The 16,539-nt window shown below is 38.6% G+C and overlaps 1 gene segment (V, D, J or C); it reads right to left on the bottom strand.

The window, feature by feature from the left end:
* Positions 1–1,090: 1,090 nt before the first annotated feature.
* Positions 1,091–1,572, bottom strand: LOC130882703 (Ig heavy chain V region 186-1-like). The segment is given in 2 exon segments: positions 1,091–1,416; positions 1,500–1,572. Coding segments are annotated over 2 exon segments (372 nt in total).
* Positions 1,573–16,539: the final 14,967 nt, after the last annotated feature.

The following is a 16,539-nucleotide window of genomic DNA, read 5'->3' as shown; positions in this document are numbered from 1 at the left end:
GCTGAGAGAGAACATGCAAATTAATAAGATCAGAAATGAAAAGGAGGACATAATAACAATGAGGGAATTTAGAGAATCTTTGGTCTTACTACAAAAGCCTGTATGCCACAAAATTAGAAAATGTAAAAGAAATGAATATTTTTTAGATAATTACCAATACTGAAATTAAATCAAGACCAGGTGAATAATTTAAATAGACTTATAAATCGTGAGGAATTAGAAGCTGTCATAAAAAAAAACCTCCCTACCAAAAAAATCCCATGACCAGATGCTTTCAATGCAGAATTCTACCAGAACATCCAAGAAGAGTTGATACCTATACTCCTTAATGTGCTTCACATAATAGAAACAGAAGAGTCATTGCCAAACTCTTTTTATAAAGCTACAGTTACCCTGATACCAAAACCACTCAAAGACTCAACAAAGAAAGAAAATTACAGACCAATCTCACTCATGAACATCGATGCAAAAATTTTTAATAGAATAATGGCAAACCGAATCCAAGAAAACATCAAAAAAATCATCCATTATGATCACGTAGGCTTCATCCCAGAGATGCAGGGCTGGTTCAACATACAAAAATCTATCAACATAATCCATCAGTTCTATAAAAAATAATTAGTGATATTTTTGTCAACTTACAAGATTTACACTTATGTGGTAATACATTATGATGTAAATATCTTTTCCATTCTGAAAAACTGAAATTCTGCTGCACAACACAGGTAGAATTAAAAACACACATTCATGCTACTAAAGACTCTGAAAGGAGTTTTTGTTTGGTCAGATGCTGTTTATGTGAACTTTACTGGTAAAATTTATATTATACATTATTCAAAGCTACTCTAAAAAGTTCAGGTCTCTTCAAATCCAGAGATAATTCTGTCACTATGGATTAACACAGTTTTCCCTTCTTTAGTGTTTTATTACAGAGAAACATGTAAATGGGGGTCAATTAGAATCATTTTATTTATAGAGAAGGAGGCAGAAACACAGACACTCAGAAATATTGTTTATGTGTAAATCTTCAGTCGTCTCTGTCATCTCAGTCCCAGGCCAACTTCCTGCTCCTCCAGGGTTTCTGACACACTCAGGATGTGGTTGCAACACTGTGTGTTGTACAGTAATACACCGCAGTGTCTTCAGAAGTCAGGCTTCTGAGCTCCATGTAGGCTGTGTTGGAGGATGTGTCTGCAGTCAGTGTGGCCTTGCCCTGGAACTTCTGATTGTAGTTAGTATTACCATTTTCAGGATCTATCCTTGCAATCCACTCTAGGCCCTGACCAGGTCTCTGCTTCACCCAGTGAATATAGTAGTTAGCGATATTGTCAGAGGCCCTGCAGGACAATTTCACTGAGGTCCCAGGCCTCACAAGCTCAGGCCCAGACTGCTGCAGCTGTACCTGGGAGTGGACACCTGTAGAGAAAAGACAGGTTAGGAGTCATTGTCACCTCAGTCCCTGTTCCCTCTTCAGATTTGGAGCTGGAATGCCCCTTTACCTGTAGTTAGTGACAGGAGGAAGAGAGTGATCCAGCTCCACTCCATGGTAAGGACCTGTGTGCTCAGTGACTGTGGAGAGGACACTGATCATATGTTGTTCTGGGGTGTGGACATCTCTATATCTACCATGTAATTTGTATATTCATGAACAGTGTACCTCTTAGACAAGGTCCTAGTACAGCTTTACAAGAAAGAGGTAGTGGACCATGGGTCAGGCAGGAGGATATTAAAGTCCAGTTCTAATCCTGTCTGCATAAATTAAGCCCCTACTCTATCCCCAATCCTTGTGTAGACCTGTGGATGCAACAAGACATAAGCTCTCAGTTTACTAGTGACTTCAGCCAGAGACAGTCGTTCCTCTTGTGACAAAAGATTTACAATTAGTGGTTGTGAAAAGGTTTTCAAAACTTGTAAATTATGAGAACTTCTAGCCTTTTCTCATATATATGAATTTGGCAAGTGTTTCTCCAGACGACTGCATACTAAAACACCTACACAAATGATCAAAAGTGAAAATTTCTCAGAAATTTTTGAACACAAATGTTATTGCAGCATTGTCTACAGTAGATAAATTATAGATACAAACTACATGTCTTAGAACAAATGACTGTATCAAGAAAACATGATATATATATATATATGCTTAAAAAGATAGTTTATTCATCAGTAATGTATAAGGAACTTTATAACTTTGAGGAAAATGAATGCACATGGTGATGACATAAGTAACTTAAGACCTTCTCAGAAAAAAATATTTTCTGAGTTTTATTTGTAGTCCTTAGATATCATATAGTTAGAAATAATGTGAATGCACATATGTAAGAACGTAGAACTGAAAATGTCCAATGGAATAAAAGTGACAAATGGATGTGGAGGGGAAAGAAAATGATAGGTTGACTTTATAGGAAAAATATGTACAGTGTACATTATACACTTATATGATAATTCTAAACATATGGAATATTGCTATTTCAGAATGATTTTGTTTATCCATTGAAATTTTCATTTATGAATGCAATATATCTTGATCATATAATCACTCACTATATTCCTCTTGCTCCCCTTATGATCTCCCAAACAAAAGGTCTTCCTTCTAACATATTGATCTCTTTTGTTTTATTAATGAATAACTCAGTCTAATAAATGCTGTTTGTATGGATATGGTGGGCATTATCTACTAGGTTCTGAGTAACCTCCAAGTGGGCATACTTCTAGAAAAAAGTGATTTTAGTTTCCTAAGAATTCTTCCAGTCCTAACATCTCCTCTAACTGATCCATGGGGAGTTCCTCCCCTACCTGTGTTGTAGTCTTTTAAGATATACTTTGTTTAGTAGGGGGAGGGGGCAGGGCACACATGTGCCAAGGAACTTAGAAGACAACTTATTGGAGTTCAATTTTCTTCTTCTAAGAGGTGGCTTTAGGAAATCAAACTAATATTGTCAGTTTGGCAAGAGACACATTTACATGCTTAGCCTTTCCACAAGTTTTCACTCTGTGATTTAACTGATTTGATTTTGTACAGGTCTTAGGCTGGTAACAACAGCTGCTAGGAGGTCACTTGTGCAATGAGAACACTTCAGTCTCTGTGGATAGAATTCCATGACTTTCAATCTCATTCTCTGAACATTACATTCTTTCTTTTCTCTGTTTCATGATAATCCTTGATTTGGGGAAAGGAGGAGGTTGACAAAGAGAATTCACTGTAGCTGAGTACTCAGTCATTCATTCTCTGCACTTTGACCAGTCATGAATGTCTATGATGATCATTACACACTGCACACTGATGCTTCCACGATCAAGGCTGAAAGCAGCACTAATCTACTATATATAAACATATATATTCATAGGCACTTAGACATGACCATCAGCAATACAACTAGGGTTTACTTGGGCTATATCATTCCTAGTAATAAGTTTTTGAACATGTTTACCTGGGATGAAGTCTTTCCTATGGAATAGGTCACAATTCTAATTAACAAGCAGTTATTCAGAGTGTAACGGGAACCACTAGTTGGTACCTCTTACCTGGAAGCTGATAGAGAAGAGTGCAAGGCCTGGTACTCTGTGAGATTATTGATGTCTTTCTCTCCCTGAAGACTACACAGCACCTTCTTGCAGTAGAAAACATAACAAGCAGTGAGAATTTCCTGTTCAGTTCAAGATTGAATTCTCTATGGCCTGCAACCAAAGTCCTTAGTTCACCCATGAAATTCAGAGTAAAACAACTCCAATGATACATTATTGGCTCAATAAGAATGACTGTAAACTAGCAAATAAAAGACAACAACTGCAGTCATGGATGTAGGGAAAGGGTAATCTATAGCCACATGTTGATATAAGTAAACTTCTGTAGTGACTTTAGAAATCAGGTTACTAATAGCTAAAATTATCCTATACAATAAAAAGAACATCTGGAGATATCACCATGCCTGATTTCAACCTGTACAGTAGAGAAAAGTAATAAAAATTTCATTGTATTGACATAAAAGCAGACAGGTTGATCAATGGAATTGAACTGAAGGCTCAGAAGTAAATCCACATGCATATAGACACTTGATTTTTAAGAAGGAAGAAAAAATATACAATGGAAAAAGAAAGTATCTTCAACAAATGATGGTCTAAATAAATATCAGCATGTAGAAGAGTGCAAATAGGTCCAAATCTATCACCATGCACAAAACTCAAGGCAAAGTTGATAAAAAGACCTCAACATAAAACCAGATAAACTGAACCTAATAAATGATAAAGTGGGGAAATAGCCTTGAACACATTGGCACAGGAGAAAATTTCCTGAATAGAGCATCAATTGCACAGGCAATAAGATCACCAATTAACAAATGGTACCAGGTGAAAATAAAAAGCTTTTGGAAGGAAAAGGAAACTATCAAAATAACTATATGGAAGTTCACAGAAGTCAATAAAAATTAATAAAAAATAAATAAATTCAATGTTGGGGAAGCACTTTAAAAATTTTTCAACATTGTTAGCCATCATGAACACTGACGGGACACTGACACTCTCACTCAGAGGTCCCAAATACAAAATAACTCTGAGATTCCATCTTACACCTGTCATAATGGCTAACATTAAAATCACAGCAACACATCATGCTGAAGAGGATATAGAACAAGAGAAACTCTCTTCCACTGATGATGGGAGAGAAGACTTGTGCAGTCACTTTAGAAATCAATATGTCAGTTTCTCAGAAATGGGGAACCTCTACCTCAAGATCGACCTACACCAACCTCAGGCACTCCAACGGACACTCCAACCTGTCACAGTGATACTTGCTCACCTATGTTCATAGCAGCATTATACATAATAGCCAGAAACTGGAAACAAACTAGATGGCCCTCAAACAAAGATTGGATAAAGAAATTGTGATACATTTACACAATGGAGGAATTATCAGCTACTAAAAAATGACATCGTGAAATGTGTGGACAAATTCATCCTGGGTGAGGTAACCAAGACCTCAAAGGACAAACATGGTATGCACTCACTTGTGAGTGAATATTATCTGTAAAGGAGAACCATGCTAAAATCCACAGGTAATCAAAGGAACAAGGAGAGTTCAAGAGGTAGCATATGAATCTCCCTAGGATGGGAAATAGAATAGACAGCATGGTTGGAGGTGAGGCTTAAGTGGGACAGGAACAGAAGGGGTCAAGTGTAGGAAGGATTGGGGAGAGAGAGCTGGGAGAGACAACTGGATTGGGGAGGCATCTCAGGGACAAGGTAGACACCTATCAATAGCAATAGAAATTCCCTGAAATCTATGAAGGTGACTCTAACAATGGGAGATACAGGATCTGAACTGACAATCTCCAGTAACCAGAAAAGACTTTCAGTGGAGGGTCTGGGACACCAATCCATCCACAAAACCTCCAGCCTACAATTTGTCTTAGCTACAAGATTTGCTAGGGTATAGGTGGCAGAGAAATTGTGGGAATGATCAAGCAATAACTGGTCCAGGTTAAGACCCATGGCATGCAAGGGAGCTCACCCTTGATGCTACTTGAAGGGCCATGATCCAGAGGATGGATAGGTCAGTGACCTAAAATAAAACCACATGTTACTGTGAAAAATTAATGAAATTATTACTAACACTGTTCTGCTATACTCATAGACTGTCGCCTAGCCCAGTTGTCATCAGAAAGGCTTCATAAAATAGCTAATGGAAACAAATGAAGAGACCCACAGTCAAATGTTAGGCAGATTCGGGGAATCCTGAAGAAAAGGAGGAGGAAGGATTGTAGATCCAGAGGTGTCACGACTACTACAAGAAAAGCCAAAAAGTCAACTTAATCTCCTAAGGGCTCACAAAGTCTTAACTGTAAAGCAGAGCCTGCATTGAGCTGACCTAGGCCCTCTGTATATGCTACAGCTATGTGACTTGGTCTTCTTGTAGGATTCTGAAAAGTGGGATGGCATCGGTCTCTCACAGTTTTATTGGCTTTTGGGAACCTTTTCCTCATGTTGAGTTGCCTCACCAAATTGATATGCCATGTTTTACTGATATCCATGGGAAACCTGCCCTCTACTGAAAAGAAATGGAAAATTGGATGTGGGAACTGGGGAAAATGTAGGTAGGGATTGGAGGGAGAGGAAGGAAGGAAAACAGCAGTTTGGTAGAATGCTGATGCCTATCATGGGTGATAATAGAGAAATACTTGCCTGATTAAGCAGTATAGATTCACAGAGACATCCTGTTCTCATCAGGAAATTCATTCACAAAGTCCTGGACTCTGTGAGCTTGTTGAGAAATCATAAGAGCATCTTCTCCTAAGCCGGACAAGTTGAGTATCACAATATGTAACAGGCTTGTGATTACAGGGACAGTTATTCAGACTGGAGAAGACTATGTGAAATACTTAAACTCTGAATCTGTGTCTCAAAGCACATAAGTATGGATGGTATTGATGAATTGGTATTTTTAATATCCCAACAGCAATATTATTAGTCATGTCCTAGGTGTTAGACATTTATTTAATTTGTGATCAAACATTTCTCTTCCAAAGTCTTGATCCAATTATGGCAGACACGTGTGCTGACACTGACAATAGCAGGGGAATATGTGGGTCAACTTTACAAATTTAAAACTGACTTTTGCATGCATGGTGATTAGGAAATTTACTTATTCAATGAGAATTAATTTTAGTCCTATTATTTCTTTCATCAATACTTAGCCACAAGTTTTGAGCAAATCTTTAGGTTACCCTTTCCTGTCCTCTCATCCCAAGACAGCTTCCTGCTCTTTCAGAGTTTCAGAAACAGCTCAGCTCTGGACATGACACTGTGTCTTACACAGTAATAGATGACAGACTACTCATATCAGGCTTCTGAGCTCCATGTAGGAGGTATCAGGCATTGTGTCTACATCCAGAGGAGTTCTGTCCTCAAACTTCTGTCCATGTTTTGTTCTGGTAATGCTTGGGAGTTTCCACCTAATTTTTTCAAGCACATGTCCAGGGTTCTGCAATACCCAGTGGGGAAGATATGAGTAAATATCTTTGCAGGATGCATTTAATGTGTCTCCAGGATTCCTAGGTTCAGCCACAGGCTGCTGTAGCTGAATGTCAGAGTAGACAATTTGGAAAGAATGCCTTTGTAACTCCATATTGTGGCTTCACACCAAACCCGGTTCTGGGAACACCCTTATCTGTAGCTGCTAACAACAGGTAGAGGATGATCTTACTGCAGTACATGCTGAGAAACTATGTGCTCAGGGAGAGTGAACAAGAAAATATTAATATGTTACTGTGGGGTAGGTAGACATCGCTGTATTTACAAACATAATTTCTAAAATTTACACGTGAATGGGGAAGAGCATTTCTTAGGTCAAAACAGGAATCTGTTTGACACAGAATAATAAAGGTTCTCTGAGTTAGTCAGTGGGATGGTGAGTTCCAAGTCCTAAACCTGTCTGGGGAAATGCATTCCCTGTTTCATTATTGCACTTTTGCAGACAGAGCTCTCCCATCCCACTGAGAACAATGTCATCACATCCATGTTTGTTAATGTGACCCACATGTCACTGGTTCATGGGCCATCTGTTCCTTCCCAGAGTCAATCATAACAGTGATGCTGTGAAGATGCATTGACCATCCTGCCCCCAACAGACACTAGCATAGAACACTGAAGACTGCTGTCGTCCACCGTTACCAGTGGTCTGCAGAACTGTGGACACACCTGAGGTATAAGCTCTATATTTTGGGGACAATTTCCCCCAAAATATTCCCATGATCCTGAGGCCCAAATATTCTTAACCTATAATAATGAGTAGTTCATTACCTATTTTCCTATCCAGTGGCAATAGGCAAATTCCAATTTTACTCATATTTTACAATTTGACATCACGTATTGATTGTATTAAACAAAGAAGCTCTCAAGTATTGTAGCACAGGGATCTCACATTTCAACTACTCCACAGTCTCTGAATGTAATGATGTTGGCAATGGAATCCACAGAGGAAATCAGTCAGTGCACAGCTTCTTTATCTCCTTTATTTCTCAGGCATTGGTGGATGGATCTAGAGTGCCACCTGCTGGTTTCCAGAATCAGCTAATACAAGTTTATATATGAGTTCACACAGTGCCCAATCTATAACTCTCACATCTGTCTTCAGTGTCCTAAGGTGATGTTGAGTAGATGATTCAAAGATAAATGGTGAGCTGCACATATCCGTTTTCTACATCTCCATGAAACCCAGTCTTTTCTTTAGGTGTTATGAGATATGTCTGTAGCAGTCACCACTGATGATGAAGTTGATAGACAGCTCAACTGATGGAGGGAGTCTACAAGCACTCCACAAGGCCAAAATCCAAACACACTATACAAGAAAGATGACCAGCAGGAATCCAATGGCCTGTAAGAGTTGATACTGTATCAGTATAGGTTCATGTTATGTTAATACTTGAAACTGTAGGACAGGTTTCTGAAACCATGAAGGAAGTAAATATGGGACCATGGAATAATGTATGATCTCAGAACTTCAATTAGCAAATGCATTGATTGGCTTAATGATTTTTGTGTAAAGTACTTTAGTAAAACCAACTTGTAGGAATTACACTTATGTGGCTGTGCATTTCTATACATATCTTACATTCTAAGACACTGGACTTCTGCTGGACCACAAAGCAAACTTAACTATACACTGGAGGTTAAGTAGCATTTAAGAGCATGAACATGTTTTTGTTTAGCTACACTTTATTTATTTACCCCTTATTTGGCAAACTCGTATTTATTTTATTGAAAGTTTGGTGCGGGAGAATTGTCTATAATCTGTCAATCACGTTTTAAATAAACGCTGATTGGCCACACAGAAAGTATAGATGGGAAAACCAGACAGGAAGTAAAAATGATGTAATGAGAACAGGAAAATTCTTGGAAGAGCACTCCTGCCCAGACCACCAAAGCAGCAGGATGTGATCTGCCTCACTGAAAAAGGTACTGAACCACATGGCTACATAGATCAGATAAATGGGTTAATCAAGATGTGGGAGTTAGCCAGTGAGAGGCTAGAGCTAATGGGCCAATCAGCTTTATAACTTTAGAGATCTTTGTGTGATTTTTCTTTGGGGCTAAACAGTTGTGGATACTGGGTGGAACAGAAGTCCAAACAAATAAGCCAGGACCGTTCATGTTACAAAAGTTACTCTGACAAAGGGCGTAGTCTTTAGTAATCCAGAGGTATTTTTGTCATAAAGCATAATCCCAGCTTTCAGGTTTTATTATTTTATTTAGGAGCATACTTGTCAATGGAGATGGTTATTGGTGAAAAGACTGTCACAGTATGATGTACACGATGACTTGTTCAATCAGCATCATATTATTTATGTTTGTAATATAAAAAATGGAAAACTATAGTACCATGAGGATGAGGCAAAAATGGACACTCAGATGATTATTTATGAGCAAGTCTCCAATCTAGTATTCTCTGTCATCTCTGTCCCAGAACTGCTTCCTGCTACTCCTGGGCTTCTAACAGTTTCAGGATGTGGCTGCAACACTGTGTCTCACACAGTAATAGACTGCAGAGTCTGCTGCTGAGCTCTATGTAGGCTGTACTAGAGCATGTGTCTACAGTCAGTGTGGTCTGTCCCTGGAACTTATGAGCATATTTAGTTTCACCATCTTCAGGATCAATTAATCCAATCCACTCCAGGCCTTGTGGAGTCCTCTGCTTCACCCAGGTAATAAAGTAGTCAGTGAAAGTATAGCCAGAAGTCTTACAGGATAAATCACTGGAGCTTCAGGTTTTCCCAGTTCAGGCCCAGACTGCTGCAGCTGGGTCTGGGAGTGGACAGCTGTGGAGGAAAGGCATTTTAGGTGTCATTGTCACTTCAGTCCCTGTTCCTTCTGAAAGTTTGGAACTGGAATACCCCTAACCTGCAGTTGCTGACATGAGGAAGAGAACAATCCAGCTCCATCCACAGTAAGGACCTGTGTGCTCAGTGACTGTAGAGAGGACAATGATTATATGTTAGTCTAGGGTGTGGACATCCCTGTATTTACCATAATATATTCAAGTAATTTGCATACTCATGAGCAGTGAACTTCTTAGATAAGTTAAGTTTGCTTTGTGGTCCAGCAGAAGTCCAGTGTCTTAGAATGTAAGATATATATGGAGAAGTTGGAGGCAGCACACTTGGGCCAAATCACACGATGCTGAGCTCTAATTTTATTCCTGTCTGAAGAAATACATCCCATTCACCTTCCTTCAGCTCTGTGCAGATGCTTTGGATGTAACATCAGGACCTAAGCTCACAAAAGATTTCTGGCCTGATGCAGTAGTTCTACTTTGTAACATGGTTATCAGATTGATGTGCAGAAGGAGATCGTGATGATGATGGTGGTGACCGGAAATTTCTTTTTTTAGTATGTATTTATTTATTATGTATACAATATTCTTTCTGCATGTATGCCTGAAGGCCAGAAGAGAGCACCAGACCTCATTACAGATGGTTGTGAGCCACCATGTGGTTGCTGGGAATTGAACTCAGGACCTCTGGAATAGCAGGCAATGCTCTTAATCACTGAGCCATCTCTCCAGCCCCCTAGAAATTTCAAAGTCTGCTAAGTTTTGAGAATTCACAACTTCCTTTCAGACAATTAATATTGTCATTCCTGAAGATTGCAAACAAAAAAGCTTACTGAAATTACCTAAAGGGAACACTTCTCAGAAACGTTTATACATTGTTATTTATTCAGCAATATCTTCAATAACTTATGGAAATAAACTTCATATCTATCATTTAATAATTGCATCAAGAAGATATGGATATACATGCAACTCATGTGAAAGAATAAGGAAATTATACCACTTTTCTGAAAATTGTTTTAACTGGAGATAACTGTAATAATTAATATTATCTCTGAAACACAGACATTATATGAGACTCTAATTTTTAGAAACTGAATAGGTACACAGAACTATGTATATAAATGTATAACAATGTATAAATGATACTGTGTAGCAGAATATAGCAAAAAACAGGAATGTTAAGAAAAAGAAGGGTAGAAATTTCGGGGGAAATAAGCAGAGTATACAATATAAAGGTATAAAATTTTAAACATATATAAAATTATTATTTTTATATTTCAACATAATTTTACATGTCACATATTAAATATAATGTGATTCTGTCTATCCGCAACTATGTCCCTCTGACTTCCCTTAGGACCTTTTAATAAGTCTCTCCTCCAACCTCTTGACCTCTTTCTTTTATAAGAATAGACTGAGTCCTATCAGTGCTAGCTATAGACAAACATGTTGTCATTCACTAGTGCATAAGGAACCTTTGAAAGCCTTCCTAAACAAAGTGATTATATTTTTCTCATCAGTTATCAAATGCCAATAGACCCAAAGCTTGGTAGGGCCCCCAACAGTCCCTCCTCATCATGTTGTAATGTTATTTTTAAATATTACTTCAATTTTTAATTCTTCTCTCATATATTATTACATCCTGACTACAGTTCCCCCTCATTGTAAGTAAAATGCAAGTATTGATTCACACACCACTTATCTACATACCCATCTACACATTCTCCAGTGCTGTTGATATTATTAATTCCAGGAATGTATTAAAGACTACTGATGACAGGAATCATCCCACAACACTCCTACATTTATCTTAAACTAATCACTTAGTACTCCACAGACTACGACTGATGCAAAGTTATCTTTATAGGCATTTTCTTGTGTTCGTACGATTTTCTCTGTGTACCTGTAGAACATCATTTTTTCCCAAACTCCTTTCCTTCAAATGCTATCAAATACCTTCCTGAAGTCAATGTAACAGACATACAAGTATTTTCCAAATTCTTCATATTTTTTCTTCCAGGTGCCTCAAAGTGAAGATATGATAATTTGTGCTATGAATCCACACTGGGCCTCTGCTAGGATTTCCTCTGCTCTGGCCTTGGTCCTTTTCAGCACAATGGAGGAGAAGACCTTACTGAAAGATGTTCACTAACTGAAATATCTTACTGATGATCATCACTACTTGCTGAAAGTCCAAATGAGCTGCAGACTGTCGTAGATAGAGTGGTTGAAGTAAACAAAAACCTTTATATGAAAGTAAACATCAAGGACTGAGGTATAATACATGGTAAAGTTGCATGAGGATTTTAACATTGTAATAAATAATCAGAACTTCAAAAAATAACAGACAATTATTTCTATCTGGGAGGAAACCTCAGTTCAAAGGAAGAAACTATTTCAGACGTCAAGTGGTGGGTAGCCATAGCAAGGGCTGCATTCCAGACACTAGCAAAGGTTTGGTAGCAAGAAACATAATGACAACAACAAAATTACAAATATATGAGATACTTGTCTTGAGCTGCTTTCTTTACAACTCTGAAACTTGGACAATTAAATGCTCCTCAGTGCAGAGGCTGAATGTGTTGGAGGATAGCACATCTCAGGAGGATTCCAAGAATCAAACAAAGAGATTGACTACACAATGATGACATGAAGAAACATCTCCACCTACAGAAGGAAATAAACTACAGGATACAGCAATGGGACTTGAAATATTTTGGCTGTTATGAGAATGACTGATGGCAGATACCCCAAAATGGCACTGCTTAGAGGAGTACACAGGGCAAAGTGAAGAGGAAGGCTCAAAAATGTTGGGTAGACAGCATAAAGAAGACTGTGGAACCTTGGGTGTTCCAAACCCAAGCATCTAGCACTGCCCAGGATAGGAACAACTGGAGAATTGCAGTAAGCATGCTGTGCATGCTTATTTGAGCATTTCTGGGGTATAAATAATGATGATAATAACCCTTCCCCCCAACCTCTTCCCTGTATTTCCCCCTCTTCCCCTCATGCAACTCTCTTTGCTTCCCCTGAGAAAAGAGCAGGCATCCCAGGGATATTTAACAAATGGTGCGCAGTAAGCTACAATGGAACCAAGCACATACCATTACATAAAATCTTTATTAGACAACTCACTAGGAAGAAAGGGGTCCTAAAAGTAGCCAAAGAGACATAGAGATGACTTATGTAATCACACAAGCACTCCAAGCTCCTCAACAATAACACATATGCAGACAACCTAAGTAGGTCGCTAGAGGAACCCTGAATTCTGCAAGCCCCATTTGTCCCAATCAGTTGGTTAATGGTTCAATATCTCATGGTGTTCATGACTCCTCTGATGTAGGAGCAACAATGATGAGCATGGCAGGAGAGGAGCGTAAAGTGTTAGTGCTTGCCCATACCCAGGTAGCTTAATTTGGATTTCAGTTCCTAGAACTGGAATTCCAATCCAAGTTCAGGCCTGGGCTATTGGCTAAAAAGCCTCAGTGATATTGTAAAAGGACTCAATATTGGTTTGTGTATGATCCATACATCAATTGTTGCTGATCTAAATTTAAGGGCTAAAGTATCTTTTTGCATTCTAACTTAGAACTTTCAAAAGTCAGAGATTCAATGAGTAATTTTCTGGCTTCTAGATATGCTACCCCTATCTAACAGCTTTAGTTAATCTTCATAAAGATTAACTAAAAGGATCTCTTTGGGTCTTATATAACCTTAGTATGTAATTAAATTATTTTCCGGATTCTTGAATCTTGTCCCAAGAATTCATGACTGATGTATGGCATAGGGACAAGATGTATTCACTGTATATATCTTGCCTGTCTGAATCAGAATAAGGGTTCTCACCAAGAATCTGATCTTGGGAGATCTCAAAACCTCTAACTCTACCTTGATGTTAAAGAGCCTTAGTTTCTTTTCTCCAAAAACTCTTCCACTGAAGCTGTGGACCATGGTCTAGTATAGCTGAGACTAGTTGAAACCAATCATGTGAAATAACCTTATTTCTTGAAGCCCATTTCTTTATTAACTCCCTCACATATGGTGAAAACATGCCATAAGATACTATTGCTTGTTTAATACAGTTTAGATCTTTCATACGTATAGGTTCCCATTGACATTCTATAAACTGTTGTCCTTCAGACAATAGTATTTAAGATACCAGACATTTTGACCATATTCTCATGTACTGTAAGGACAGATGAAAAAACACGTGCAGCTCCATTTTTCTAGATTTGGTTCCAGTTCTCAGCACATGCCAAGGTCTGTGGATAACACTACCCTTACTATGAGTTTACCCACAAATAAGTAAACATTTGTTATACTCCATTCTGAGACATTGTTCAACTTTTTGAAACTACTACAATTTTAGATCCCTTTTGGGTATTGTGTATTTGGTGACTTTTTATAGGTAGCAACAGAATAAGTATCTGAAACTCTTGGTAAGTTATCTCTGACTCTGAAAGGTGCTGGAGATGCTAAATCTTTGTCTTTTACTTGTACCTTCTCTCCTTGCTTGCTACTTCTGACAAGTTCCTAAATTGATTCAAATCTTTTTATCACTGTCATTTTTAAGGTCTGAATCTATCGACCTGTGAAAATTTCTAATGATTTCATCAAATCCAATAATTCCTAGTTCTCATTCTGCACATGTGATTTCAAGTTTTTTAATTTTTCCATTAATGATATCATCTCATCCTTAAAGATTATTTGGATGGCATGTAGATTGCCTTCCAGGGGGTATGTTCTATCTGATAGCTTATCACAACTTTTTAAAAATTTGATTGTCATTGGTGTTTTTGATTTTAGCCATTCTGATAGGTGTAAGATGATATCTCAAAGTTGTTTTGATTTGCATTTCCCTGATCGCTAAGGAGCTTGAGCATGACCTTAAGTGTCTTCTGGCCATTTGAATTTCTTCTGTTGAGAATTCTCTGTTCAGCTCAGTGCCCCATTTTTTAATTGGGTTAATTACATTTTAAAGTCTAGTTTTTTGAGTTCTTTATATATTTTGGAGATCAGACCTTTGTCTGTTGCAGGGTTGGTGAAGATCTTCTCCCAGTCAGTGGGTTGCCTTTTTGTCTTAGTGACAGTGTCCTTTGCTTTACAGAAACTTCTCAGTCTCAGGAGGTCCCATTTATTCAATGTTGCCCTTAATGTCTGTGCTGCTGGGGTTATACATAGGAAGTGATCTCCTGTGCCCATATGTTGTAGGGTACTTCCCACTTTCTCTTCTATCAGGTTCAGTGTGTTCAGATTGATATTGAGGTCTTTGATCCATTTGGACTTGAGTTTTGTGCATGGTGATAGATATGGGTCTATTTTCATTCTTCTACAGGTTGACATCCAGTTGTGCCAGCATCATTTGTTGAAGATGCTTTCTTTCTTCCATTGTATTCTTTTAGCTCCTGTATCGAAAATGAGATGTTCATATGTTTGGGGATTAAAATCTGAATTTCTATAGTACGAATCCTTTCAGATAATCTCTCAATACTATTTGGTATGGTTTCATAACCCATTGACATGGAATCAATTTTGCCTTTCAATTTATGGTTATCATTTTCAGTGTTATGAATCCTTTCTGCCATCTTCTCATTATTAGTCTGTAAAGTCTGTATCATTTCTAAAAGCCTCTCATTCTTGACTCTATTATCAAACCTTTTCTTTAAAGATATAATATGAATTATCAAACTGATAGCAACTGTGACTAAGAGTATATACAACCCAGTTAGGTCATATACCTCTCCTAGAATTCCATCCATAACAGAAATGAAAAGGTTATTAAATTTCTGAGTAGGGATATTATCAGACATTATCTTAGAAGTGATTTAAAAATTCAAAAAAATATAGTTAGCAGATGACTTACCTCTGTTAAAATCCTGGCTTAGTTGATACTTTTAAGGTTTTATAACAACATGAGCCAGAAAAATCTGTTGATTTTTGAAGCAGAACTCAAAACCAAACTGAACAGGCTTTTGTTTAAAAGACACAGGTCAGAAAGGATCTACAGCAGTTGCCCATTGGATGCAGGAGTCAGGAAAACTGTGGAAGGCACACACACAAGGCTGGAGCAAGCTGCCAAACTGCAGCAGCCACAGGAAGCAGTGGGCAGGGTTTCAAGAAGCTGTGTGGGTGTCACACACTAACACTAATGCACCCAGAACCCATCTGCCCTAGCTTATTATTTTCTCCTGCCCCTCCCATTCTTGCTGCCACTACACTCTGGTTTCCCCAATATTTCCTTCCTCCCCTCCATATGACTACTTGAATTCCACTTATTGTTTGGCTGTGTCACTGTGCACCTGCTCTCATAAGTTGCTGGATGAAGTCTCTCTGGTCTCTTTCACGATGATTCGACTAGATTCTGGTCCGAGAAAACTCTCCAGGCAGCCTTGCTGCTGGGGCTGCAGTCTCTGCTGTGATCTCCTGGACCTGCCCTGCCTGCGCCCTACTTCCCTTAGTCCCAGGCTCATTGGGCCATCCAGGAGTTCCTGTGTAGGTGCCAAGAAGTTTCATCGGGACAGGTGAGTGTGTACTATCCTGGGGCGGACTGTCCCAGTAGAGAGCACAAACGCCCCTCCCCCAGCTCCTGCTGCAGGGCTTTCTTTCCTACACACCCGCCCCCCACCCCCACCCCCAAGCCTGCCTTGTCTGCAAGGTTCTTTGCTGTGGAACAGTTTCCTGCCCTTTCACTAAGGATACCAAACCAGAGCAGT

This window comes from Chionomys nivalis, chromosome 10, assembly GCF_950005125.1.
Source record: "Chionomys nivalis chromosome 10, mChiNiv1.1, whole genome shotgun sequence".
Lineage (NCBI taxonomy): Eukaryota > Metazoa > Chordata > Mammalia > Rodentia > Cricetidae > Chionomys > Chionomys nivalis.
Note: the sequence above shows the minus strand (reverse complement) of the source record. Positions and strands in the feature narration are given on the sequence as shown.